Raw genomic sequence first — 26,809 nt, forward strand, 5'->3', positions numbered from 1 at the left:
AAACACTAAAGCCACATTTCTGCCAAGCAGTACAGTTCAGTTCATTTACCACAGTTCAAAACAGGTAAACCGAGATTATACCTTATGCTAAATTGACGTATAACTTTCTAAGTTACAGGAACTCAACATATTTTTTGTACGTTACACGCAATACAAAATGAATCCTTGTATATAATCGACATAATCTGCATTGAACCATTGGTGAATTCACATACAGTTGATAATTGTATAAAAACATACATATTTTCATTACTGGTTACTGCATTGTTAAGGTTTCCTGGGGGAATCTTAGAATATGGTATATGCCTCATAGATTTATTCCAAAGATCCAGTTTTAATTTCTGCATATTGAATGCAGAAAATGTAGTCAAGTACTCAATAAGTGTAAGGTCTGTAATCAAATATGAATGATAGATGAATGGATTATTTCCATCCCTCGAATGGACTTTTTTCCTTTTTTAAATGTTACACAGTTGCTGTATCGTGTTTCAATATTGGTGCAGAAATTCCAACGAATCGTGATTCATTCAATCTTTGGTACTTTCCCGGTTCAAGGAAATTCTCAAGAGTTTTTTCTTACATCATTAGTTGCGTGCATATGTGAGTGCGTGCGGGCATATCTATGCTTGATTGTTGTCTCAGCATAGCTTTGATGAGTGATATGCTTGTTTATATTTAGTCTAAATTATTTCCTGACGTGCCCATGACTCATAGGGTGTTGTGCCAGTTGTGCATATTCAGGCCGTTGTATTAGCATTTGGTTGACTGGACTAATACATCCGCATGTTTGACGCCCTGACATGATTTGAAATTGTCAAGTAGCTTGTTATAGGAGAGTGAAGGTCACTTGGAGCCATGTCTTGAATGGTGATGTCAAAACACAGTCCAAAAATATGAAGAGGATCTTTTTTTCTTGGTTTTATCAACTGGTGCCATGCATATAGAACAAGACTGCTGTTTAGCCTAGAGCTTTTCTGTCACTTTTAATGTCCTCACTAAAATAATAGCAAATATTGACATTTTGCAGAGTTGTGGCGTAGCTTTTACTCAAGAGGACTGCTTTTACACCATGTTTCTCAGAAAACTACTGAGAAGTATGGCATGTAATAGAAAATGAACACCTCTGTTAACATTGCAATCTGTCAATAATAAAAAAAGAACCACGTTAAAACATTTCACAAGTAATATGACCAGACATGATCTCGTTCCAGTATTCCTTGTGCAATATGAGGGTGGCAGATGTTGTGTTAATTCAATGGAAAGTGGTAAGTTGCACTTGGAAATGACTAACAAATGCTTTCCATCAAAATTAAATTACATTTTTCTTAATTTACTCAAGTAAAGGTTACTGAGTGCATATAGAGCAATTACTACGGACTTCAGTAACTGAGGACAGGCTATTAAAATGAAAATAACAGATGTTTTATTCTGAGCTGCTAGAGGTGTGCATTACCCCGTGTAGTATTGTCTGGATCAGCAGTGAATGTCACGGTGAAATATGTTGCCTCAACAGATAACGATTAGGAATACTAAGCCCAAATGCATCCGCATACACCTCCATGATATACCTTCAGTGTCCAAGGTGGAAAGATGGCTCAACCTGGGCCTCCTTTCAATGTGTTTACTTTAAAGAAGCAGTATCCTGGTGCTTATAGCTTATATTTCAAAAATGCAAATAAACACCCCCCAGAAGCTCTACAGATGTACACTCTGTTCTTTCCAGTTTTGGGCCTTGTTCCTCGGGTCTCAGGACGTTGGTCTAATTGCCATCCACCACGCAAGACTGCAATTAGCCCGGCTCGCTGGCCGGCGGGCTGGGTATAAATCTCCCAAATTGCTTGTCCTAAGAAAGTCCAGCATGCCTCCTCGAAGCCTCTACTTTCTGAAAAGTGGGCTTGTCACTGTCGTATAATTAGACCGAGTAGAAGAATGAACGTGCCGGAAGGCCGGTTCTGAGATTTTGTGGTGAGCTCAGATATGAAGTCTGTATTACTTTATCTTATGCTGCAATTTTGTAGATGTCCAGTGTGTAAGCCACATTATCTATAAGCATGGCAGAGGAGGTGGCATCTCATTGTGTTTAATAGTGCGGAAAAATTAATCTGGTTGCAATTTCACCTTACGCCCCTTGTCATATCCCTCTGCAGCTCATTATCCTGGAGGACTACGCTGACCCTTTTGATGCAGAGCAAGCCGGCGGCATGCAGGTCAACACAGAGAAAGTGACCACTGAGAACGATGGATACATGGAGCCATATGAAGCCCAGAAGATGATGGCAGGTAAGAAGAATGATTTCTTGTCCCATTTTTTGTGCACAGTACACTTATTGGAATGTGAATTTATATTTTAGGGAATGGAGAATAGGTGAAATGTTGTTGCTGTTGATGTAAATCTGCCTTTAAAGGCTGAATTTTATCTATTTTAAAGAGAAATAATTAATGTTGCTTTTTTTTGTGAGAAAGGTTAATATTAATAATTATTTTCTGACAATTTACTTCCTATAACTATTATTTTTTACTATATTTGCTGTTTCTTATACTTTTAATTGATTATTTTAATTATCTTCAATTAAGGCTTTAAAAAAATTCAGCCTGTTTGTTCTTGTGATATTATCTACATTGTAACATTGTTTTGACACTTGTTAAAAAAATGAATCTTTGAATTGGAATTATCATTTTTAATTTGTCATTTGCATAAATGACTTTTCATTTACATTTTGCATACCATCTATCTCACTGATACTTGTATTCAAGCCTACACTGTTACTTGAATTAGGCGGATTATAAAGTTCTTGTTGCAGTGTGAGTTTGCCAACCTTTTTTCTTCCTCCCTGGGAATCACCAAAGTGCTTCCAATGCCCCATTGGTGCTTTAACATGACAGGTGCAGCAGGGCGGAAACCAAATGTGTGTCATCAAGGATTGGGAAACATTTTCAAAAGCGGCTTCCTGCCAAAGATGATATGATATCCGCCTTCAAGCGATTTACAGCAAAAAAACCCAGAGAAATAAGGTCGACAGTGCTTCTTTAAAAAGGGTTATTTTCCGACGCACCGCATCCGTGGCTTCATGCTGGGATTTCCTGGAAGACATTTTCTTTTCCTTCTTCTAAGACCACAGTAGTTGCGTATTCATGTAAAAACAGATCTCTACCACTTTGTCACACTGATCATTCATCCTGTGGCTTGGTAAGCAATTAGAAAAAACAAAAAAAGCTGCAAATATGATCGAAGACGAGTTCAGACATGGCTGATGTTTTCCTGGAAAACTGCGAGTAGAATACTCCAAGTGCCTTTCCTTGAAAAATGGTGTCAACTTTGAAATGTTTGGATTGATAAATATAAGCTTTGAGAAAATAGAAATAGCTTTCAACAAAATCCTGGATTTAAACCCAATTAAACCTATTTGGAAGGCGTTCTCCATTACCTCACTTGTTACTTTTTCCAACTTTTGACATAGAGCTCTATCACAGGTCTACAGCTCGACAAAAGTGTCTCTCTGGGACGATTTTCCTCTTGTGGCCCCCTTGACAATATCTTGTTTTCATCTGTCTTACTAGTTTGACCCTGTCCCAGTCGTTGTCTGAATAAGGAGGGAGAGTAAAAGAAAGATTTATAGCCTTCTCTTAGGTACTGGTCGCTGGAAAGAAGAAAAATCAGTGCTACTGTTTTTTTCCTTCTCCTTTTTTTCTGGCAAACAATTCAGTCCTCAATGGCTCAAGCTGACCTATGTTCAAAATGTCCAGTTTTTCCTTTAAAACGCCTGCCTTGAAGATTACGTTTTCATCATGTCCCTCTGACCGTATCTCGACTGCAGTGTCATTTTTCACAGATAAAAAATGGACAGCCAACGCTAAACATTCACCACATTTCTTATTCTCTGCTCATGTCAAGGATAGTTTGTGATTTAGGCCGATAACGACAGGATGTCATCAATAAACTCGCCCATAAAATGGAATTGATCTGTAAAACTCAACGGTGTATAAAAAGATGAAGAGTTGTAAAATCCTTTTTTCCAATTAATTCTGGATTGAAGAGTGGGAGTAGCATAAATCAGCTTTTCATCGCCTTGTCAAAATATAAGCATAAAATGGAAAGGGAGTGGAAAGCAGATTTGCTTAAAATGCAATGATGATTCCTTCATTACACAATGCGCACGCCTTAAACACACAAAGACTGCTGTCCTAGCGACTTGATTTACAGGCGTGTTGGAGGGGCATGTCATAACTTCCTTAACCCAAAAAAGGCAAACCTTCCTTATTTCAAGTGAGCCGGAGGCCCATCTACAGACATACACACCCTGGACTCCATTTATGCATTTCCTACATGTTTACATGTAAACATATTTCCAACATGCCCAGCTCTTGCAATTACTTTTTATACACAAGAAACCTTTTTTTTTATAAGCTTTCACTTCCATGCAGGCCCTGTTTCGCCCTTACTTTATATACCCTTTACACACTATACATACACTATACATACACTATTCATTTAGACAAATAGCTACAACAAATATTCAAATAAAAAAAAAGATGAATTTTAGAAGCACACACATACAATGTTGTGTTCTCCAGTGACACAGATTCAGCTTCAGCTGCCGGCATGGTCATTCCTGAAATACCACAGCAACTAACTAATCACAGGTGGAGCTGCCGGAAGAGACACCACTTTTTGTTTGTTAATGTCACGAGGCAAGTCAGGTCTCAGCTCCATTCATTTATGAGCTACAGTTGCGCAAAAAATATTTTAGAATTCGCAATGAAATGGGTGACATTAATATTATATACATTCACAATCATGCATGGCTCAATGTAAAATTCTTACCATTTAACCCGTGTTTTGTTTTGTCCTCTGAATATACGAATATAATATTCGAATGTATTACCTAGACAACTATCAACACAGTAAACAAGTACTGAACTTTTGTAATGACATTACTACATCTGTAAGTAGTGATGAAAATGTGTTTGATTGTAATATTTTGACAGAATATTAAACAAACATCATTTACAATCGGTTAATGCTGTTCTTCCATGTTTACTCTAACTTATCGCCACACTACTGATATGACTCATACACCAAGGCTAATAAAGTAGTTATATCACCAACATCAGATCACTTTAAATGTAACACAGATGTGTAGTATTGGCACCAGTATTATTCACACTATGACATCCTTGTTAGAATAAACAAACAGAAACACCAGATGCTAGTGAACTCCAATGCCTAATGTAAATTTGTTAACTATTAACTACATTTTTATGGTTTTTAATTTTCCATTTTACTAGGGCATAACTTGAAATAGCACATATTAGCCAGAGATTTACAACAGGTACGTAAAGTTTGTAGTTTCTTTCACCTGTGCGGAACAATGCCAATACTCCATTCCCTTAGACAATATAGAAGCTGTAAAGACTTGTTACGCTGACAAGTACATGGGGCGGCATTCGTGCAGCTAGGTGGGTTTGCGTCAGGCCATTTCTCAATGAACACGGACACATTAACGCCTTTCATCCACTCTGCTCACTCAATCTGTCAGCCACAGTAAAAAAATGTGAGATTTCTCCTCAATGCAGCACACTGTTGTGCAATCAGCTCCCGTGAATTAGCTTTGCGGTCCTGAACGTGTCTAAATACATGTACAGGCGGAAGCTGACACATGACTCCATGACTGTATTTCAGTGAGTTTTTAGATCCATGTTTCTGAAATTAGGAATTTATTTTTCTGACACCTTTGTTCTTTTTCTCGCAATGATTGGGAACAACTGCTCTTTCAACTGGTCACTTTGTTAAATAAGGCTGTTAATTTTTCAAGTTATTTAGATGACAATATGATGTAAAAAAATGTACACAAGTATTTTATTCTGTACTTCTAATTGAGTACTTTTGTAAGTAGCACAGGAGGCGTCAGATATTTTATTCACTCACACTGTGTCAATATTGGTTTGTCCTCATGCTGGAGGTTATCATCCAAGGGGGAAGGGAAAGAAACCCTCGTGTTCCACAATGTTTGACTCATGTTAGTCAGTAAACTGCTTGGAAATATCTACACAAACACTTCCCATGATGTGGAGTATTCGGTGCCAGGAGGTCGTGTCATTGGTAGCCCCAGAGTTAGCTGCTCGCGTTACTCAGGAAAAGCTTATTGTTAGTTTAACAGATCCAATACCGGGAATACTATCAGCTCAGGAATGTCTCTGATTCTTCTCCATCGATGGAGCTCAACTTGTCATAGCTGATGGCATGTTGTCCTTCTTTACACAACTTGAGACTGAGTCATCAGTCATCAATCTCAAGTGACAGATTAGTTTTAATGATTGAACATGTATTGCAGTATTGACTTTATGACACATTGGAATGCTTCAGCCTGGCTCGTCATTTTTTCTACAATCGCAGCTTGGGCTAGAAGCAAGCTGGCCATTCGTGTCATATTTTCATTGTCGTAGCAGCCAGTGGCTGACAATTAGTTATACAATCATCTGGCAGACTGGTTCTGGTGATGTAAAACCAGTGCACAATATCCCAGGGGAGTTGTCATTCTCTCCATATTAATGACATAAAAAATGGAAAAAGTGTTTGTCATGAATTGTAATCTGTCTTAATGAGTAAAGGAATTTCGCTTGGTGATGAATTGCTCAGGGTAATGTGTAAGAATTGCAGCCTTTATGAGTAAAATTACTTAACCTTGTTGCCACAATCTGTGTTTTGCATCAATGTGTAGAAGCCTGTTTAATCGCTAATCTTAAGCTTTTCCTCCGGTTGTTGTGGTAACAAAAGCGGGACTTGCCCTTAAAAAATCAGAATTTCAGGAAAACAATTTAAAAAATAAGGATTCAGGTTCTGTTAATCCTTGAATTTAATGACAAGAACAAAATACATGTCTCCCTTAGTCTCTGCATGACTTTTGTCCCAGCTTGCCGTCAACAAGCTTTTTTTGTTTACATTATTCATGCCGCAACAACACTCCGAAGCTGTGTAGCACACTTCCCACGCATTTCACAAAAACGCAGACAGACGCAGGTATTACAAGCTAAGATTTGTATTTCAAGACAATATGCACACTTCTTAAATATGTCTCCCTCTCTTATAATTTTTGTTTTGGTGCTGCCATCTTGTCGAGTATCAAGTGGTAGATTAATGATGCGAGCGCAGTAGCTTTCAGAGGGGACTAGATTCAATTATGTTCCTGGCAAATGCAGTGTAGTTGCTTAAGAATGTCCTCTTAGACAACTGAGGTTAAGAAGACAAAAAGTCGGATAGAATTCTAATCATTGTAGCTATTCATTCCATTTCATGGTTAACCTCATACATATCTATATACGAATGTATACTGAAAAGAAACAGTATTGTTGTGCATTTACTTTTCTTCCTTTATCCAATGTTAACATGACTTGAAGACCAAGGTGCACATTGAACTGTGTTTTTTGGCGTACCATTACCCCCACTTGTGAGTGTCCATCTGTTGCTGTCTTGTACCCCAACAGCTGTAGCATGTAAGGCGTCCACTTGCACACCCTTCATGACAAAAAGAGAGCTTTGTCACACTGCACTGTCAACAAGCCCCATGGCCTCTCTTAACCCTAGCACGGACTCACACTCTTACAGACACACACGCTTGCCATGTATTTGAGCCAGCCATCTGCTCCTACGCTGGTAATTCACTCTCAACAATCAACCTCAAGTCAAGTAAGAGCCTGTGACGGGAAGACGCAAGCTCTGACTTGCGGGCACTTGGGGGCGAATGGATACTTGACATATCCGATGACCCACAGGAATGCGTCTATGTGTGAAGTGCGGCAGCTGGGTAAATCTCTATCTTGCGTAGTTCATATCAACGCATGCAAAAGTGCAAAATCCCCAAACTGGGTATTTAAGTTTCGTTCATCTTTTCTCTTCAAATGAATGATTACAGCCCACTGTGACCTCTGTCGAAATGGCTGCCCGCCTTGCCCACACCCTTTCCTTCTCCTCAGCCACCCAGCTGTAAAGCACGGAGTCTGGCCATTCCATTCATCCAATGTTGGCTTGGCACTGCCTACCACAGTAGGATAATATATGCCAACTGGAATGTACTAGCCATGATGTAAGCTTCCTCTATGTCTTGCTGCTACATTGCAACTGTTTATATGAGTGAGTAGGTCATGTGATGGTTGACAGCTAAGTGATAAAGCGATACATGGTTAGGAGTGCCCTCCATACAGCTGCTGAAATTGTGACAATTACATGATGTATTATGTGTACAATACATTGTTGCTTTTCTCAACTGTCAAAATCCATGACTAATTCACAATTTACCATTTGTAGAACAATTTGACTTGGCAACTTGCAATAAAAATATACATAAGTCAAATTTTATTAAACATTGAAACATTTTTTTTAGGTTTATAGGGTGTGTTGAATGCGTGTCTTAGTATTGTGAATCTGAGTTTTGTGATTTCGATATGCATATCATTGCAGGCTTTGAGCACATTTTCCATTATTTAATTTGGAGAGGACGTGCTGTTGTGTGAAAGGACAGGAAAATGCTCCTCTTGGTTGTGTGCAAAATGAAAATTCAATCTTCTGTGCCTGTCTGTCTGGATAGACAACATCCGGTTGACATTTCTTCCACTTGATTTTGTTTTCACTGAATCCTCACTGGCCATTTTTCCCCCTCTGCCTCATTTCCAAGATTGACTTCCTTTCTTTTCTACTGAGTGTGTACTGCATGTTTGCCTCAGTGCACGCTTGCTTTCCATTATTCTACCCTAGAGGCAGCCACCCGGGAATCCTGCTTTCATTTCCATAGACTATACACTAAGCCCCTTAAAGAACACTTTGTTGTCTTATAAAACAACTTCTCACTTTCTCTAGCCAATTTATTTGTGACATTTACCCAAGGATGACCTTCACTTTCTCACACATGTCCTAATGTCTCCTCTGGCCCTTATTATTATAACCTGATCCCAACTGTTATCCTTTCCTCTTTAAAAAAACAATGTGTACGGCATCTAATTGATTGTGGTATCGGTCTCACTGTAAATTGGAGTCTCCCTTGGTTTTGAGGCAGCAGATTAATTAGGAGAATAAACCAACGCCACATTACAACCTTATCACAGCAAGTGGAGTGTGTCTTCCAAGTGCCAAGATGTAATTATGCTGGATATTTCTTTTCACTGCACATTAATCTGCCAAACATACCCGACTAAGCTGTATATCGCCAATACAATAAACACTGGGGTAGTTGGATGTCCATCGTAACTACTCAGACAAACATTATTGTACAATACTTCCTTGTAAAACTGTCATCAGGTTACACGTTAACAGGCAGCAATGGGCAAACTCCAGCAGGGTGTATTTTTTCACTTACAAGTTTTAAGCATATTTAGGTGTAATTTCAAACATTCTAAGGTTTCTGCATTTGTTCCACTTATTCTTCAGCGTGTTTATTTATTTATTTATTTATTTTACTTATGAGCATTATGCTAAACATTCAAGTTAAAAGCACCCTTGTCACAAGATAAGTTCTGTGCATTTGTATTAAGTTATATTTTCCCTTTTATTGTCCCATTTATGCAAAGACACTCTAAACTTTAAGTTTTAGTTTAAACTACAGCCACAAAACTCCAGCAAAGGTCAGTTTAGAAAAATAAAATTACCAATACTACATGATACATAGATAGTTTTATGACGAATGTTTTTTTTTTGTTCTTGAAACATTTACCCAAAACGTTCCCCGTTGTACCATTGTCATTCAAATTTCATATCGGTTCAATTGAGCACCAACTCTGCTGTTGAACAAGATGGAAGTGTTAAAATACTATTACTGCACTATTGCTTTTTCGTTTTTCTTCGGCTTTTGTGTTACAATATTCCCCTGCCAATCCTGGAAGAAGTCTTGAAGAGCATTCAAACAATCACTCAATCTTGTATTTCAGATATGATCGCTTCAATTATTCCTCTCTGACGGTGACCTATTCATACATATTCTTCTGTTCTAAATGTTTGGCGGCTTTGTCGATGAATATTAGACTCTTGACAGCAGCTCCATGTGACCTTTTCCCTTCATTACTTATTCCATCAGGAGGATAATTACTCTGTGGAAAGACCTCTTGCAGGAATACGTATAGACAGCTTTCATTTGGCCCACATGACTACCATTCTGTCTGCCTACGTAGAATACAAGCCTGGCGGTCCTTCTGCCTTAGGCGCCATTCTGTCTTAGCTTCAATCTCATCTTATCAATCATGGAATGGGCTCGCCGGTTCAATGAGGTGAGACGCTGTTTCTACTCAGAGGATGGCTGCTGGGGACTTAAATGGGTTGTAATAGGATGGGGCTGTTAATTTGATATGGTGTGTGTGGTTGAGAAGTCTCATTAGGGCTAGTGAGGTGCTCCTTTATCAGGGAGTTGTAACAAAAGTAATGGAAATGAGGTATTGAGGGTTTGTTAGGTTTCTGTTTTGTTTTTGTTTCCTTGAATGCATTCCATTTGTGACCAAAAAACATCATGTTAGTGTTTTGGTTTCACTTCTACATGCTAGTTAATGTAGAAATGTCAGTGAAGATCTACATCCTTAAACTGTTAATACAAGTTAGCCTTCATTTTCCAATGGTCCTTGTGAAGGGTTAGAGAAAATGTTTTCAACTAGTGCTATGCATAGAAAAGGATGAGTTTAAAAGAACTATTTTCATTTTGCGCGGAATTGAGTGACAGCTTGCAACATGGCGAGATGGAAATGTTCTACGCTGGAACGCTATCACCCCTTAACCTGGACGACTGAGAATTCATTTCAATTTTGCTGTTGTGTTTTTCTGACAGCTGTTTGTTGCAGCGTGTGGCCTCTTTCCCCTTGTGGCCTGGCGTACGATGAGATGCGGAAACGGGACGGGATGAATTATTAATGTCAAAAGCTAAATAAATAAATCTCCCTTTGCCAAATCCAATAAGGTGGATATGATTTGGCTGTCAAAACGAGGCGTTCTGGATTGGTAAACCTTGTGCATCTCATGGCACCGCAAACCCTTCCTCCAGAATGTCTCTAGATAGTTGACATGTTCTCCTTATTGTCTTTCTGGTGATTAACGAAGCTTTGGCCAGACAGGAGCCCAAACCTGGCTCCTCGGAGTGGCTCATTGGGCCTCGCGGGCACAGCTTTTTTGAGAGCTTTGCCATAGCACTGAAGTGTGGTGAACCTCCAGCTTAGTGATCTGCAGTTACTTTTTGTTATGGACGAAACACCACAGTAGAATCTTAAATTTTCTTCTTTAAGCCTGTAAAATAGAACCAACATTTTGGGTAAAAATGTTTGATTCCAGATGGGTCGCTGGAGTGCTCAGTTGATGAAAAGGGGCTGCAGAAAGTGCACAATTCTATGCTTTAAAAACTGAAGCAATAGACAAAAGGCTAACCTACAGTCCTGAGATGGGAATAATGTCACTGTCAGCCTTTATGCTCAAAGGGCATCCAGATGGGGTTAACCAGTACCCCTCCAAACTCCCTAGATGTCCCTATGCGACCAAGAGGCTTGTCATGCCAGATGGGGCTAACCAGTACCCCTCAAAACTCCCCAGAAGTCCCTAAGCGACACACAGGCTTGTCATGCCAGGTGACATTGGCGGTACAACATGTCTTGTGGAGAGTGCGAGGAAATACACCCAGCAGGATGCTGGTTACCTTTTGAATGGAACCTGTGGTAATCAAATTAGTCCAAATGCAATAGAATCTAGGAACAGGAACAGCTGGGCCATTGAGAGCACACAGGATGTCCTAGGCCACTTAATCACCACCACCATTGTGTCTGCTGGCTACTCTTTCAGATTTGAATCTGTAAAACAAAGGATAAAACGTGTTAGTCTATGAATTGCTTCTTTAGGTATTGAAGACATTCATGTATACTGTACTTTGTATTATATTTTATTGTTTGGGACAGTTGAGGGTATAATTGCAAATGTTTTGGGAATTACAGTGTTAGAGCTGTACTTTCATGTATGGTATTTTATTTATTTTTAATTATTATAGCCTTCTTTTCTTGAACCAAAATGTGTTCCATTTATAAACATTACTTGTACCCTGTAGTTTCATCTTGGAGGGTAGTTGCACACCCTACTGTTTGTGAATCCCTGAATTTAAGGAATATTTCAGTTTCTACCGCTGTCAGTCAAATTGTTTGTATTTTAAGGGAATGTAATCCATTTGTGATTGTATTTTCTCTTTTGGATTCAAGAATTATAACCACAGCACATTCTGTCAAAAAAGTGGTCAACACCACAACAAAGCAATTGGACTCTGAGCTTCCATTCCTAAACACGCATTATTTCCTAAAAAGAGCAAAGATTTGGCATGGCTATTCTATCTGTTAGAACACAATAATTTGCAAGCCAATAAATATATGGGTTTAACTTTCCAAAAGTTGAAAAAAAAGATGGAAAGATGACTAGTATTCCAAATATGTTTGTTTCGACATGCGGCCTCTGGCATGCACATGGGGCAATTTGAGAATTGATGCATCCTATTCTGCCCCAGTGCCTATTTTTGGTAGAAAGTGAGGTTGTCTTCCAAGTGAAGGATTTTCTTCATGCGGAACACACTCATGAGTTTTGCATAAGAGGTTTTGAGGGTGCAGTGTTCCACTTATACTCTTCTGTCACATTCACCAAAACCTTTCTCTCATGTCTGTGACATAACATATACAGTCTAAAACTCCAAAAGATAGAGCCAGTAAGCACCTAAGCATCTCTTGAAGGGATGCTGGTTTTAGTTTTGATAGGTTCAAGATATTTGGAAGGATAGACAAATCAATGTGCAAACTGATTTCAATTCCAGTCTTTCTATTTTTATGCATATAACTCGTGCACAGTCTGCATCCCAAGGCTAAGCACAGTTCTTCCTTCTCATTACCTTATGGATGCATTGCATTTTTACAGGCCTCTACCTCAAGGTCCATGGGGATTCCTGAGATTATTACATTCCTGCATGCTGCTAATGCTAATGTTGATTCCTGCAGGCATGCACTGTACGATATCATGTCATATACATCGTAAAATGTTTCAACCTTTTAAGGTCTGACTAAGCATGCCGTGTTTCATGAGATGAGATGTAGCTTTTTCATAGTTGAGGCATGATTTATACCAATAAATTCTTCTTGTCGCATTCGAGCTGATATCCGATAACAATGATCAGCATATTGCAGTCGCGGGGGTCTGCAGCTTGAGTAATTGAACCCTTTGGGGCTTTATAGGACTACGCTTGGGTGACAAGTTGCATGACCTAGTATTTCCTGCCTTCTGAGGATGCAGACAAGGGCCTGGCGGGTAATTCAGGAGGAGACCGGGTGGTGGTCAAAGGGGTGGGGTATCCACAGCGAGCACAGCAGTTTTTTGCCACATCCATGTGTGATCCATTACTCATTTAAGCATCTCTGTTTTCACCCCCTTGGGAATTTTATCATGCCTCGATTCATCAATGTTTCCTTACACTTCCAGCAATTCCCAGCTATCACCCCCCCACCCCTCCTATCTCCACTAGGTTTACAACCACCTCATTGTAATGGTTCTGCTGACCTGATGTATGTGATTCAAGGATATTTTCTTTTTAGTTAGGAAGCTTTTAAAAACAACAGAAATATCTCTCACAATTTATCTCGAAATACCAGCAAATTTGATAGTTCAAATTTGCATTCCAATGCTGTAGTTTGTACTGATACTGACAGAAAGGGTTTGAAGTTTCTATCTAGAGTTTGGGATACTTCTGTTTTTCCTTTCTATTTCCAAGCGGGGCTTGGCATGATTTACTGCAGTAGGTTACCCAGAGACAAAAGTGAATTTATGAATGGTCTACCTGAAATAGATTGGAGTTTCTACTTTTCTTTTTCTTTTTTTAATTCAATTTGCACCACTCCTTTTGCGTTTTTACCTGAACTTCCTGTTGTCACTTTCTTTATTCACAAAAACGCTTGGCAACAAAACCTGCTCCTCAAGTTTATCAATGTTAAACAATATTATAGTGACAGAGGCCACGTCCGGATGTTGTGACAGTTTAAAGAACAACATCACCCATCTGTTAAACTGGCTTCCTAATGGCCTTATTGAACCCTTGTCAAGCAGATGCCAAACAAACAGGCTGTGTTTACAGACTGGATCATTTGTCCATTAAAAGACAGGGTGGAAAAAAAAACTGCAAACGATGGCGCTCTCAGTGGACAAGTGACACTATGTAAACATTTGATAGGTGATTATTAATTCAGCAGAGGTAAAGACCACGCAAGGTTAAGAGGAGCCTTTCTGCTTATTAATAGCTCTTGATCAGGGTTCACTGCATTGTTTAAAAAGTCCAATTGGGACAGTGGAAAGTGATGAATCAGGTACTAGTAAGGCTGCCTGCCTTGCAAAAACTACTGACTTCACATGACGATTAGAATTAACTAATGCCTCAAGTATTATTTGACCTTCTGTGACCTGGCGTCCACATGTGTGGACATCACATTTTTGATTGTCACAAGACTATACAATGTTACATTTTGGACTACAATGGCCTGGTGTCCATGTTTGATATGATCATCATTTTTCTCAGGAACTTCATCATGTAAAAAGATAGTTCTTTGTTTTTACACTAACCAGGTCCCCATTAGCCTTAATATCAAAGAGAAAATACAATTATTTTTTATCATTGATTTAAGCCTGTATTCATTTTTTTTCACTCATAGCCTTTCATACAAACGCTGTCATAGTGTCAGCTGACTAATTGTTACGGTCGGCTACTTCTAAAATCGAAGTGCAGATTGCATGGAAAAACATTACAAGCGGCCATAAACAAGGAAAGCAATTTAATTTTCGGAGCTTACAGTTCATACACTCAGTTCACAACTATACTAGACCAAAGAGCACGATTCCCAATTTCTAAACAATAATAAATGATTTGGCATCATTTGCCTTTACACAGAATCAAGGGAGTTAGTGTGATTATGGCGAGACCAGGTGCGGTCGTGGCGCGACGAAGCGCTGTTTAAGCAACAAAAAAAATAGGCGATCCAACTGTTCAAGCCCGAAATTGATAAATTAGGGAATAAAGGCCATCTGTGTGCGGCCATTAAACAGTCTAACGTGTTGAAAGCACTAATGTTTGTTTAATTAAGCCTTAGGCGACAGGGGCACACTACAGGTGTTTGCGCTTACTCCAGTGGATCTTGGCGGGCAAAGAACTCCATTGCTATAACGAGTGTTGCCATAGGTCCATAAAGTTGTGCATTTTTAAATTGCGTATCATCTGGAATCCAAAGCACATTTCCATCACTTGTCGCTCTGCTGGCTTTTTCGCTGAGGATTACAGCGTGCTTGGCATGCTATCAAACCTCCATCAGGGTGTTGAGGAAAAAAAATGATAGCAAACCTGAGACCAGCTGTCTCGTCTCATTATGATAATCAACACCGCTGCGATGAAGAAGGAACACACACTTGCTGACAGTTTGGATTCTGTGCAATATTTAGCCGCCTGCCTTTTGTTTCTAACGGAGAAATCTACTTGGCTTTTGGAATCGGGCAATTAGGTTAAAATTAAGTGATAGCGAGGACAAGCAGTTTTATTCATGATTACACATTGCGACTTGGGCATGACAATAGGCTGAATCAGGAGTAAGGGATTAGCATATGTGTGATTTGTCTTCAGGGTGTGTTTTCTTTATTGCGTGACTAATATTAAATGATCAGACACAGTGATATGGTAAATTAAGATGGAATCTTGTCCATATCACAAAAGATCTCTGTACTAAATTGACCTTGATCTTTTGTCCCTCTATGGCTCGATTGATATAGTATCCAAATAATTGTTCTAAACCAATACTGATCTTTTCTCCTTATGCTCGTGTATCCATCTATACAGCAGCCCACTTAGCAAGAATATGCAATGGTTAAGTATTACTATTTGATATTTCATCCAGAAGTCGAGCGTCTTTCACTGTCTTCATTGGTTGAGACAATCGCTGTATAACCAGGAAACTTTGAAGATGTTTACGTAAGCTGCAGGCTACCTCTTAAGCAGTCATGTATTCCGACAATCCACCTTTCATCCTGACTCCCCGTTGTGCCGTGTCTTTGTTTGTTGACAATGAGATCTGGAAATGAAGTTCTATTTAGCCAGCCCTCATTTATGTCCAGCCGCCAGCCCTTCGCAGCCAGTCTATGCCAAAAAAGTACCCCCGCAGATGGCTAGGAGAGGCACTCTACCTTTTGTTGTTCCTGTTTGTTCATCACCGCTCATCCAGCGTATTGCAATAGCTTGGTGAAAGCCAAATACAATTTTCTGTGTTTGGAATTTTAGCTGCATGCTAAATGCTCAGACACATGAGAAGAAAACAGCCTTTTAAATTCTGCTGCAATTTTTACCTTTGTTGTCTGTATACAAATGAATGATTCTTGCGGGGCGCTGTAAATCTGACTGTGAACACTGTGTTCTGCACTCCTGTAATGAGAAAATGACTTGGTTGAATTTGGGAAGCAGGATATTTCCCTCCTCATAGCAGTGAATGTCAATATGATAATATTTGACAAAAACGTGCCCAAATTTCTTTCCTCATAGTGGCAGTTTGGTCAGTTTGACTACCCAAAAACACTTTGAACCGGTTGAAAGCTGCCCAAAAAAAAAAAAAAAAAACAAAAAGAACAATTTCAATTCATTCCATAAATTCTTCTTTAAAACTTGTTTTTAACATTTTTTTTTAAACTGTAAGACTGAAAGACACTTTTGGAGCATTTTCCGATAAACTATATAGTACGTTGGTTTATCCTTGTTTGTGTACCACTGAGAAAGCTGGCCTTCATTTATGCTTCTTTCCATATGCTTTGCATTCATTTCCAAATTGGAAGGTTTCTGACAATGCGGCAGATGGTGGATTGTCCAAACATGTCGATAAATAACCAGGTTCCCCTCTGAGCTTGGCCGCTGTTTGGAGCGTCCCAAGCACACATCAAATGGCAGCGGCCAGGACCCACGCATCGCTGCCCACGCGTCACCTTCTGCGTCCTCACCTGTTCCCCCATGACCTTTCTTTCAGTCATTCTTAGCTATTTCTTTCCTTCACTTGGTCTGCTTATTTCTCTAGAATGATGCTTCATCTCCATTTTGATTTCGAATGACACTTTATCCAAAGACTTGCATATGTTTCTGGAGCTTTTTAACACTAAAGTTCCAGGATAATGGTTGAGTACATTTGGATGTCGAAAACATATTTCCCTAAGGAAATATGGTTAAAACAATTAGTTGATTGACTCCTTCCCGACAATGATCAGATGAAGTCATTAACGATTGTCAAAATGGAGTCTTTGATTGTGATGAATTCCCTTTTCTCAGAGTGATCTGTTCATATTTAAAGTGATGAAATGACTCTTTGCCAATTGGACTACATTCCACACATGCATGGAGACAAAAGGTTCTCTATGCTCTGCTTGAATAACTAATGAATGCTAAAAAATGAGGTTACCTTATGCGGGCAGACAGCTATTGGAATCTAACAAATGATACAATAACCCCCCCCCCCCCCCCCCCCCTCCCTTACTCGCCATCATCCTCAGCCACTGCATTATCTTCTCATCCGTTCATGTTTTTATTCATGGCTTCTCTAGCCGTCCATATTTCTAGTCAAGAGTTGTTTGCCGCAACTGGCAGCCTGAAAAGGTCGGCCGCCATTTAGTCAGCGTTGAGTGTAAAATGGGGAGTACATAGCCAGCATGGTGATAAGACGCACTGCCGCATTACTCTTGACTTCTTCAGCACCCAGCTATGAATCACAGGGTAAAGGAAAAAGGCTGACAATTCCTGGAGAATGGAAACCTAGGAGAAGAAATTGCAACCCCTCCCCCAGCTGCCCTCCTTCCTGACAGGATCCCAGAGGCTTCCTGTGTCTAAGCAGGAAGTGCATGAAGTCGCATTCGCTAAAAGTCTCTACACCCACGACTAGACCCTCAGCCCTCAATAGTGTCGATAGTGCCTCTTGAACAGCTTAATGCCCACTTACTCCCACAAAAAAAATCAAAAGGACAACTGCAGAAATAAATGACAGTGACTACCCAGTTTGGAATTCTGTATATTTAATTCCTGTAAAGAGAGCAGGCAGATGTCCAATGGTCAATATGGGGTCTACTTCAGAATTTACCTTGGACACACGAAAGGATCAACATTTTAGAATGTTTAGATTATTATTGCCCTAAAGATTGAATGTAATATTCTGGCCAAGTTATTGGAGGAAGAAAACGCCACCATTTTATCTGTCATCATTGGCAACCTGCAAGTATGCAGCCTGGCAAGGCTTTCCAGTCGTCCATAATGACATAGTAGAGTTTTAAGCATGCACGCTAAAACTCTCTTTGTACATTTTCGCGTTGTAGTAATTACAGTCCGGAGCGGGTGGTGCGTGTGGCATTCCCTTCAAACACCGTGACGTAGAGTGGAGAGTGTAAGGACAAACGTCCCATGTGTCCATAATACTACTCTTAGCAGTGGGGTACTATTACACGTTAGGACCTATGGACTGTAATGCTTGAAGAAATCAGGTTATGTTTCATTACGTACGTAGAAGAGAGAATCTGTCTTTGATAGTGAACCCTATTGTGCCTACATACCGCTGCTCCTATTCAACTTCCATGCGAGTTTCCTCTGCAGTGTTTATTGTGGCCTTCCTGAAATAGTGTGATCCAGTGAGGACTTTAAAATTTAGTAGCATGCTGACTGATGTTTGGCAGTGCTGCTGTTGAAATTGATGGAAAGCTGGTGCACTGCAGCCATTCAGAAAGACCTCGTAAAACCTCAAACCAGTAAACATTGAGTACTTTTTCTTTTCCAATCCATTTTCTCGGTAGGATTTATTTGTGTTGTGACCAACTGTTATATTTTAATTAATATTTAAAAATCCATTAATTAGATGGTTGTTTTTTTACAGTCAGATGTGGTTCTGTGAGGCAAAACAACAGCCATAATAACACCATAACTCTTACCTTAAAAATATAAACCAGAAAAAATTGTAAAAAAGTAATTCTCAACCAACCCAAAGTCAAGCTTTATTTACCTTGGATAGTCTCTGCGCACCAATTCTGAGCAATGTCATACTTTGCGCTATTTACAAATCAATGCAAAGTTTCCCCATTGATGTTTTTTGTTTCATTTCTACAATGAATATTCATGCACTCTTCAATTAATTAAACACTATTTTAGAATGTGCTGATGCTGTAGTCTGCATTTTCTCTCTCCTAATTAGTCTTTGAAGTTGAGGAACAGTCTATTCTTTATTTGGTTTAGTCAGAATCTTCATAAAGCAGGGTCACACGCAGTTCATGGTACATCATAGGAACTTACTATAAATGTGGATCATTTTGGGAACTTCGGTACTCTTAATGTGGAACTTACTTTTTTTTAATGTGAAGCATTTTCTGACAGAAAACAGAGATAACAGAAACTGAAGGCACCCAAAAAGTCAAATGTTTTCTGGTGTCCACATTGTTTGCAACAAAAGGGAGAAAGGTTCATCATTGCAAACACATTTTGCCGAGTAGGTCTAAATGACAAGACGCCTAATTACCCTTTGAGGAAATATTAGCCAGAGACTATAAATTCAACTGGGGAACGGAAATTGCACACCATAATACACCTGAGGCCAAAGTGTAGCAAGATGGCGCACCGATAAACGCGATGATACCATTTCAAATTGTAGAGACAGAGGTCCATGAACTCTGTAGGTTGTATGCCAAAACCAGCTTTGAATTGAATGGCCTGAATGGCTACATAGATGAGGGATCACATGGTAACATGCTAGATGGACTGAAGAGAAGGGATGTAAGATATAACAATGAGCATAGATGATAGGAGGATGAAGAATAGGTCGATAGTAGACATGAGGATAGATAGATACTATAAATAGATATATGGATCGAAAAGTAGATGGATAGACCGACTTGATACGTCTTCAAACTGAAGGGGTGAGGGTCCAAGGTGAAGATGTTGCAAGTGTTCCTATCATCACTAATGGGCTGTTGACGCCCATTGGGAAAAGGCCATAGAGTTACTATTTATCAAATTGACATCCAAGTGTTACTATCCCACTATTTGCCCCCCCCCCCCCCCCCCAAAGCACAGCCACGTGTTTGTGAACACACGCAACTTTCCACACCACTGAACTTGCCGTTGACTGACACAGTCCTCCTCGCTTTTTAGTGTCATTCCCTTTGAATCCACAAATCTCACTCCCACATTCTCATACTTGGCCGTCTTCCTCCAGCACGATCTGAACTCCGGGTGCACTCTGGGTCTATAATCCGTGGCTCTTCTTATCTGCGCCAGAGGAACAATAGCCACCAGCAGAAAATAACTCGGCTTCCGCGTTTCACTCCTCCACATGAAGTTGTGTCTTTAACATGTCCTGCTGCACTGCAGATTGACTGAAATAACTGCAAATTGTAACTTTGGTCCCTATACCTACCATACAACCAAATAAAAGGAACAGAGAGGATGACGGTGGTTGTATGGGTTGTTGGACAGCTAGATGTTTAGATGATAGATGACCAGATGGATGGCCTGATAGCTTTTATTGATAGACAGATTTATAGATGGCCAGATGGATGGATAATTGATAGACATACATACTAACAGAACTGGATTGAAAGAACAAGTTTTATCAGCACTAATTTTGTTATGTCTTTTTTAATGAAAAGAAATGAACTAGCCCATTATTTCATGTGAAATGCCTGAACATACATAAAACTCAAACCAATCTAACAGGGAAAACATTTGAAATTCTGTGCTACAAATAAACTACATAGCGAACCACATTAAAGAATGGACTTGGCCATTTACTTTGACTGCTTATCAAGCTTAGCAGGTTGTGTGTTTGGGGGTGTCCCATTATCTAGGCAACATTTGAAAGCAATCTCCACATTCATCTTTTCCATTAACCAGCTTTCACCTAGCTCTTAATGAGCAGTGATTGCGCCCGCTCACCGGCCAAGATCGATGCCCAAAATGGACCCTGGGAATTTGCTTGAGTAAGGCATTGCCTCTTCTGAATTCAATCACGCACACGGGCACATTCCCTTAGTGTTCAGTTATCATCTCCAGTTTGACAGCCAGTCCACTTAATTAGTCATTACACCGTGCCAGACGCTCACTTCCAATCACGTTGAATAACAGCAACCAAACAATTTGCTCCTAGAGCTTCTGCTCAAGGATTCAAGCTTCCATCTCTTAAAGTCTTCACTTTAGGCTAGTTTTAGGGAAATAATTCCAAACCCCTCCCCGCTGGGCTTAAAGGAGCTTTTTTGTAAGGTTCTAAATGAACTTGCTGTCTCAAAAGCTTTGGTGAACTAAATATAATACTACAAATTTAAAAAAACATCTCATGAGAATTAAATAATTTGAAGTGTGTTTTGATTTATTTTTAGCTGCAAATTCCTCTAAGTATATTCTACCTTTGCCCTCATGCGACAAAATGTCATCATTCTTTCTCTTCACCTACCCAGAAAATTTAAGTTCAATGGGCTAATCACTTAGGTACCATAAATCTAGTCATTTCTCACTTACATTATGTCAAGTAGCTTTGCAATTATTTAACATGTTTAGGACTATATTAAAGCAGTAATTAAAATGTAGTCATTCTATGTTGCATAATACTCAGCTTCTATCCTTCCAAACTCGGCGTTTTCCCTAATGAGGCTGAGAGTGTTGTGTTCAGGGACTGTCGTACAAAGAAATGTCCCTCACCTCATTACCTTTGACTCACTGTGACACTCTGTTTCCAGTGTTTATAGCTGTCGACTGTGTGTAACACTCACTTGTCTAGCCCGCTTTATCTATTGACTGCATTTCTTTGTCTAACATCCCCAAGGCCTTCGTTCTTCTTCTTCCCCCTCTTCTTCTTCTTGTTCTTCTTCTCCATCACTTTGTCTGGCTTAATTCTGTCATGCCTTTGTGCTCTGTTGTCTCCTCCGGCTTGTTGTCCGCCCCACAAGTCAGGGAATGAATCTACGTACGTGTCGTTGTCTTGTGTATATAATTCTTCACAAGCTTTTTCTTTGTTTTTCTGGTACTGGTTATTTAAGGGAAGGGCAAATGCATATGTTGTGTAAAAACTAATAGACACCCAGTACATACACAATAGACATCCAGTACATACACAAATAAAGACATTTATACATTCCTTAAAGGTTGAAGAGAATGTATTTTTTTAAAATAGCTTTTTTAATGTAATGCTGAAAGACAAAGCACTAAAAATATTACACTTTAGGCAAGGGACAACCTGAATTTATTTGAGTACAAATAAATCCTTGAAGCTACTGCAAAAACGGAACAGTAGAAATTTTGACTTTTCACTCTTTATTAATTTTGATAATCTTTTTTTTTTAAATCATACATTGTGGTTTAACAAATCAACTTAAAATGTATTCACATATTAAACAATTCTTCTCTATGGGGCAAATCATTTTGCAGCACAGTTTGAATAGAGAAAAATGCTGCCTGTGCAAAATTATGAAAGATTCAATTTAACCTGCCGTTCTTTTATCCACTGACAAATACCCATTCAAACACAAAAAATGGCTAGATGCCACTCAATTGCAAAAGTGTTGTAGCAAGGTCTCTAGTATTCTGCTGGCATGAGACGCCTCACGGCTTCACTTACCAAGCGGAAAGACAGTCAGCAGCGAAGCCACCACGGGTCAAGGAGCAAACACCTTCCCTTGTCGGCCACGTTCCTGACTGACACCTTACGTGCCATCACATAACTCACACCTCGGCTGCACAGCTACACCATCTCACCAAATTGAATGTTACTTACATGCCCTCCAGCTACTCCGGACTGTACGTTCACATCTTAATTATATCATTTTTCTTTAACATTCACACTGCGTTTAAGCAGAATTACTTAAGGCGGTGATATTAATGTGTCCCTGGCAGCAATTGAATGTGTTATCAGTTAATTCAGCTGCCTCGTCCGGATGTCATCATCTACTCAATTGGTGTATTTTCATACCCGTCAGAGCAGAGAAAAAATATCCAGATGAAACGTTAGTAGCTGGAGGCTTTATACCGAACTGAGCCTGACATTTTTTTTCATTTTTTTTGTGCAAACAGAAATACATTATCTCACAAATGTGAGTACAGCCATCATAATGGACTTTTTAATATCTTTTCATGTGCGCTGAAGAAATGACATTTTGTAGCACTGTCAAATCAGCGTATACTGCAGCATGTATAACATTGAACGAGATACCCCCAAGTGAGCACACCCCAATGTGTAATTAGGTTTTGTCTTGGTTTCACAAAGATTTGATATAAAGTATCTTCACAAAAAGAATTGAGAGTTTGAAACCTTAGATGTATGAAATGTTATATTAAGATAGCTAATTTTATGTGTTTTATATTCTCAGGAGCTCATGTTTTAGACATGACTGCTAGGAAACTTTCTAGCATGATTTTGTTTTAGCATTTTCTTATTAGTTCTTATAATAGTTTGTAAGGTCATTGTTTTGAAAACCTGCACGCTGTCTTCTTTCAAGTTGTACTAGTTCTAAAATATTGCACAGTAGAATTTCTCCTTAATAATAATATATATAATAGCCTTGTTCTCATTTGATCACACAGTTTGCATATGAAAACCAGCTTTGCTTCAGTTGGTAGATTGTTACAATCTAAATGGCTAACAGCAGCAGGAGAGCTTGATGTATCCGACTGGCTTCAGTGTTCCACTCACATTCTAGTCACTGGCTTTTATTGCACGAGTAAATAGTTTAAAGGTTGAATGCTACCGCACACGCTACTACTTTCCGTGGCATTTAACAGATGTTTGTGGCCACTGCTGCAGCTTTAATGAAGCACCCCTTCTCCACTTTTCAAACACTTGCAGAACTCAACGACTTTCCAAATGACTAGTCCCAATTTAGCCACTGTCCTACCATCTTCTGTTTAAAGTACCGCTAAATTTCGAACAAAGATTAGAGGTAGATGTGTAGCATCTGGACAGGAAGTGGGTCTTCCTGCTTGGGGGTGGATCAAGGTTGGAGTGCACAGGTCTCAGCCGCAAAGACAGAGGTCAAAGACTGCGGCCGTGTTGCGACATGCAAGCCCTTCAATGTCATGCCAGTGACTGTAAATTTTTCAAGACAGATGTGTCCCCACCCAGCTTTTCAAAGGCAGGCCTTGACATCTGTTCTTAAAAAATGACACAAGGAAAGCCAGCCCAGAGTAAATTGGTTTCATTTTCTGTAACAGTGGTCTTTACTAGGATTGAGAGTGGGTAAGGGTAGGCAATCATGGCTCCAGAGATGTATGTGGCTTTTTTATTCCTCACCTGTAGCGTCCTGTGTCTTTGCAAACAGTTCATGAACTTAAACACATTTTTATTTGAGTTAGCATGTTTGTCACCTGTGATTTTCGGACTATGTTCACACTGCATTGTTTGATTCCTAATTTAGATTGTATTTGTCTGTGTTGTCATTCACATTGCATAAAATAGGCAATCACAGGTGGAAGCAAAGGAAAATATTCCCGCCTGTGGTGCAAAAGATGCCTTTCCTACTTTTTTACGAAACTATTTGCTTCTCTGTTGGTGTTCTTGGTGCTGATATCACACACATTACCAATGAAATAAAAAAACGGCAGTGTGTCTAATGTTAACTTTCGACATGGACGCAGATTCCAGCAGCTCTGCCTCACCTCCACTAGTGGCTCCATTAGGCTTCCAAACACATCACTCGTTTTTGTCTGCAAGAGCTCCCACTGGGCTAAGAGGCAATTATGCAGCAGTGGTGGCGTAATATTTCATTCGGTTCACATGCTGGACGCTAACGGCTTCATGAAGAATTGTAGGGCAATCGCAGAAAATGGGAACTCTCAAGGGCATAGCGGTTCATTAGGAGTGTTGCTTTACGGGGGTGAAAAAGGGTGGAAGTACATCCAAGTTGAAGTCAGGTGGCAATGGGAAGATTGAAGATGACTCTACAACATCTTCTGTTATTCAGTAGTAGTGACTTTGTGCATTTGTTGTGGAATCATATGAAACATGACATACAACTTTTCCTGAACAAAATCAGGATTATTCAAAAATATCTATAGAGACAGGATATTAAAAAAACAGTTCTATTTTGACGGCCTTTTCTAAAAAAGTAATCCTGCTGTTTCGAATTATCATTCTTTGTAAAACCTCACTTTCATTTTATCCATGGACTTCCATAACCAAGACAGTTCAGTATATTAAGAAAAAAAAATTACCTCATCCATAATAGAGGGAAATGATAAAAAATGGTGTGTTTGCTAAGGAGATGTTTGGAATTCAAAGGCTACTATAGACAAGCTGATAGACAGTGACATGTGTTCTTTTTATAACCCAAACAGATGTTCAGTACTTCTGTGACTCTTTGTTGGCAGATGTGAGCGGTTCGCGAATCATTCTAAATGTGACCCTATAGAGAAGTCCAAAAAAAAACAACCACTCTAGATAAAACAACACAAACTTTTATGTCAGAACAATAACCCGTTTTTCTTCGCCTATCCTCAGAAATCCGATCTAACAGTCGTGGACCAAAGGATGGTGGCAACAAGCAGCTTCCTCTGTATGATACCCCCTACGAGCCCACCGAGAACGGTGGAGACTCGGACCCCGATCGTTCGCGTTGCCCCCGTGAGAGTCGACTGCCTCAGGACGACGAGCGGCCGCCCGAAGAGTACGACCAACCCTGGGAGTGGAAAAAGGAGAGGATTTCCAAAGCCTTTGCAGGTATATCTGAGATTAGATGTATTGTGTGGGCTTCCAACAATACTATGATGTATATAATGTTTGCAAATATCTATAAGACAAGGTCGAATATAGCAAGGTGGCATTCTAAACTTTATTGCATCAATCTTTTTGATTCAATAGCACTTTTCTGTCTTTACCAAATTACTTTTGACTGTGGTTTTGATCCAAAGATTGTTTCTGGTACTTGCAAAAATGTTTGCCTTTTTTCTAACCTCGTCATTTGCGTCTTATTAACCCTTCCATGTCTTGTTACAGCTTTAAACTCACACATTTCTCTTTTCCAAGCACCTGCCGTCATGTCAATTCACAGTCGCCTCTTCTATGTAATGTTTTCCCCATAAGCAGGGCCCTGGGTCCACATATTTGGTTTTTATAAACAGGTGCATGTAAGACCAAGATGGCTAAGGCAGCCATAACATCAAAACAGGGCTGTTCTTGACAAACGAAAATGCACCAAAAACATTATACCCTGATAATAAATCATATATATATATGTATGTATATACATTTTCTTTTTTGTATCCTTGAACAGCTCTGCTTTGTTATGACTGCATTAGCTACGAGGGCTCAATAAATGGCACTGGATCAGTTCCCCACAGAAGAAAGGACTGCGCTTCTAAATCCCCCACAGGTACCACCACTGTGCGACTGGACCTCTCTGTCTTTCTGTCTTTTTTTTCAATTTTGAATATGATGTTTTAACCATAAATCATTTGGAATTCACGTGCAGGGGGGTGGGGGTCCCGCAGGTTGTGGTCTTTTGATTAGTAGGATGAAAAAAAGGTATATCTATTGAAGTGAAAATCAGCTGGTTTTGAAGGTCTATGACAATGGAAGGGTATTAGCAGAGGAAAGGGTATGAAAGGACAACAAGAGTGAAAATATTGAGCTTTTCTTTACAATGGTATCATATACGAACTGAATTCAACTTTAAAGCATGATTTTTTTTGTCACTCAAGTCTATTTATGAGCAACCAGTCCTTGGTTTACTCCAAGGATACAGTAATTCATCACTATCCTCTGCTAACACAGTATTAAGAATAATTTTCCAAGACTATAAGAG

At 39.5% G+C, this 26,809-nt stretch overlaps 1 protein-coding gene across 5 annotated transcripts in view; it reads left to right on the forward strand.

Moving 5' to 3' along the window:
* shf (Src homology 2 domain containing F) overlaps positions 1 to 26,809 on the forward strand; it is a 61,474-nt gene that overhangs the window by 13,464 nt on the left and 21,201 nt on the right. For 3 of the 5 annotated variants that reach the window (XM_077713655.1, XM_077713657.1, XM_077713659.1), the window contains exons 2-3: positions 2,148 to 2,280; positions 25,507 to 25,725. In XM_077713655.1, coding sequence (XP_077569781.1) covers positions 2,148 to 2,280; positions 25,507 to 25,725 — 352 coding nt within the window. Of the gene's footprint in view, positions 1 to 2,147; positions 2,281 to 25,506; positions 25,726 to 26,278; positions 26,378 to 26,809 lie in introns of all 5 variants that reach the window. The other 2 variants (XM_077713654.1, XM_077713658.1) reach the window with 1 other exon arrangement.

This window comes from Stigmatopora nigra, chromosome 3, assembly GCF_051989575.1.
Source record: "Stigmatopora nigra isolate UIUO_SnigA chromosome 3, RoL_Snig_1.1, whole genome shotgun sequence".
Lineage (NCBI taxonomy): Eukaryota > Metazoa > Chordata > Actinopteri > Syngnathiformes > Syngnathidae > Stigmatopora > Stigmatopora nigra.